This window comes from Brassica napus, chromosome C5 (assembly GCF_020379485.1).
Source record: "Brassica napus cultivar Da-Ae chromosome C5, Da-Ae, whole genome shotgun sequence".
Lineage (NCBI taxonomy): Eukaryota > Viridiplantae > Streptophyta > Magnoliopsida > Brassicales > Brassicaceae > Brassica > Brassica napus.
The window spans coordinates 46,397,746-46,400,756 of record NC_063448.1 but is presented as its reverse complement, the minus strand read 5'-3'; the positions used below and the strand labels follow the sequence as shown (position 1 = coordinate 46,400,756).

The following is a 3,011-nucleotide window of genomic DNA, read 5'->3' as shown; positions in this document are numbered from 1 at the left end:
TAGGACGACTTACACGTAAGTCGTCAAGTTTTCATAAAATATTGAAATTTTAACTTTCCCAGAGATGACTGAATTATAAGTCGTCCAGAAATAGTCAAAGATCTGACACGATTCGGTCAAATGCAAAACTAGCCCGTTTCTCGTAGACGACGTATATATAAGTCGTCTGGAGTGTTTTTTTTTAACAAACAAAGCTGGACGACTTAATTTAAGTCGTCCGTTTGACCAGAAGACTCATCAGTAAGTCTTCTACATACAGATGACTTACTAGTAAGTCTTCTACGCGAACAGATCTTGAAAAAAAATTCAAATTCGTACCTTAAACTAGGTGAGATGACTTCGTTTGCACACAGGGTCTTCTCCAACCACCCAGAACCTCAAACGAAAGCAACCGTAAGTCAAAACGAAAGAAATATGGCTCTGTCAACCATAGCCCATATTTTGAATCAAAAGCTTGAGTTTTTTGGATGAATATAGAGAGAAAGTGAAAGAAATGTTGTTTTTAGTTCATAACAATTGAAACAGAGAGAGTGTAAAGAGATTTACGTGCATTAAAGGGCATTAAAAGCTCCAAACAGTTCGTACAAGGTTGTTGCCACTATTCATTGCAGTGGCAATATTGTAAATACTTGAAGAAGATGAGGTTGAGACAGTAAAGAAGCCATTTTCGAAAAGAAAAAAAAAATGTTAATGGCATTTTCGTAGATAAACTGCAGGTGTGGGGTTAAAATCTCAAAAAAAAAAGGAGTCAAAAGAAAAGGTTAGTTTTCTGTTTGACTCCAAATTTTGAGTCACTTTTGCAAAAGCCCCATGTGAATAATGTGTTGTTATAGGTACTCCCTGACTAGATCTTGAGTTTTTGTTCGTTTTTGTAGACCTCCTGAACAATAAGAAACCAACACCGCAACAACACTGTAGATCTCCATGTTCATGGAAGCAGTATTCAAAGTTTTGACCAGCTGAGTAGAGTCAGATTCACATCACATCTCAGATTCTTTATTTTCCATAGATTTTTTATATTTTGTTGAAATTATTTGGATTGAGAAAAGACCGGCGAGTAATTGATAATTTAGTTTCCAGGGAAAATCGAATCCAAGACTGATGTGGGTACACAGCAAACCCCAAGAGATTGCCACTAGACTACAACCACTTCGTTATGTATTGTTCATGTGTATATCATATATTTCCAAATCAATCCACAAAGAGACAGCATACAAAAAAATTCAAACAGAAGTACCTTTCTACTCTCTGCTCCAACAACAATGAGCAGGCAGCTAAATATATTGAATTAATATTTGTAATAAAACAATCAAAGCCAAAATTTAAACAGGCAGCGATCTAAATTCTGAAGGAACCGATATAAAATTAGGAAGATAAACACAATGAGAAAACCTAACAATTTCATAACCTATTTGGATCTTCTTGCACATATCCTCCCTCACAATATAGATGCTAGCAGCTCCAGTCTCTTCGTCGCCACAACACATGATCAGAGTCTTCTCAAAGATGAAGTAACTAATCCCACAAAGCTTATTAATCAACTTCGGCAAGTTACTTGTTGGCAAAGTCATCAAGCTTATCCACACCACTTCCTCTTCATCCATCTTCTCCTTCGTCACCCAAACACTAATCTCCCCTGTTACATAGCATTGCTTCAACAATGAAACCCCATCTCCTTTGTAAACCGCAAGGACAAGTTGGTCGCGAGAATGGTTCTTCTGACACGGAAGGAGACAAAACGTTTTGAACGTCTCACTCGAGAAATCAAAGCTTCTGATGAAACACTCATGAGTGTCGGGATCACTTGTTACCCAATAGAGATTCCCGTTCAAGGACAAAGGATCCATGGTGGGCCAGTTCTTGAAAGGAGCATCAAGAAACTTCAACGCACGAGACGAACACTCGTAAACCGCAACTCTTTTGTAAGTCACTTGGTACGTGTCGCTTACGTCACGGAGACAGTTTAAATACCCTAAGATCTTGTAACGCTTCTCGGGCACGTTGCTATCGTAACCGTATCCCACACCGCAGAAGTGGAAGCTTTTGTCGACGTACTCGATCCATCCAACCTGACTTAACCACGGGTTCCAAAACGCAACGCCTTGTTTCCAAAAGTGGCGGAACAAGAACCCGTCGCAAGAAGTGATGGTGGTATGCGTCAAGTCTATGGCCTGATAAGGAAAGTCAGAAGGTACCTCATGTACTTCTATCGTTGGATCAGTTCCTCCTGTGCGGAGATCGATGTTGATAGAGTAGGCCTTGGATTCGGTGAGGAAAATGAACTGGGAACGGACACGGGCCAAGTGCTTGTTGAGGAAACACTTGTCGTGTAAAAGAGAGTTCCAGTGTTGACATACGGTTCTGGACCGTACAAGAGATAGAGGTGGAAGCCGAGAGAGTATCTCTTCCTCTAGATCACATGGAAGCTTCACCGGAGCCATTATTACTTTTAGCTTTTCTTGAATGAGGCTCTAATAAATAAGAGGTCAAAAACTTTATATTTGTGTAAATAAAGATAAGGTTTAAATTGAACTTTTTCCAGCTGGCACACGTTTTAATGTTGAGAAGGCTTGTATGATTTGAACTTTTTCCAGTTGGCACACGTTTTAATGTTGAGAAATTTCAGTTGGAAAGGATAACCACTTTTCCTTTTTCTTACGACAATCCAATTTCCTTTTTTGACCACAAAAAGAAAGAAATGACGTATGGTTAGAATGATTTTTTTTGTCCGGTAAATTATGAAAAACATTACACGGTAAATTATGAAAAGCATTACAGATATTACGGCAGACAATTTTACATATACCTTGTGAGGATTAACGTTTCACTACACATCTTAAACTGCCATATAAGATCTAATCTTGATGGTACTCCTTGCGTTATGCTGAAGATCTCTTATAAATATTTTTTCTAGTTTTCTGCATAATTCGTCTTTTCTAGAAATTGAAATCCGGACCTCTTGATGTAGAAATTGCGTCGCCTAGGAATCGAATCCCAGACTTTGGTGTAGA

At 38.6% G+C, this 3,011-nt stretch overlaps 1 protein-coding gene across 1 annotated transcript; it reads right to left on the bottom strand.

Annotated features, from left to right (window-relative positions):
• Positions 1-1,234: 1,234 nt before the first annotated feature.
• LOC106425478 (F-box protein At3g17710-like) lies at positions 1,235-2,489 on the bottom strand. The gene has a single exon (XM_013866211.3). It carries the CDS (start codon positions 2,439-2,441, stop codon positions 1,323-1,325), a length of 1,119 nt encoding a protein of 372 aa, XP_013721665.1. The 5' UTR covers positions 2,442-2,489; the 3' UTR covers positions 1,235-1,322.
• Between the last annotated feature and the right edge of the window lie 522 nt (positions 2,490-3,011).

Excerpts from the sequence above, each read along its gene's own strand:
- LOC106425478 (XM_013866211.3), bottom strand. The coding sequence starts at position 2,441 with ATGGCTCCGGTGAAGCTTCCATGTGATCTAGAGGAAGAGATACTCTCT.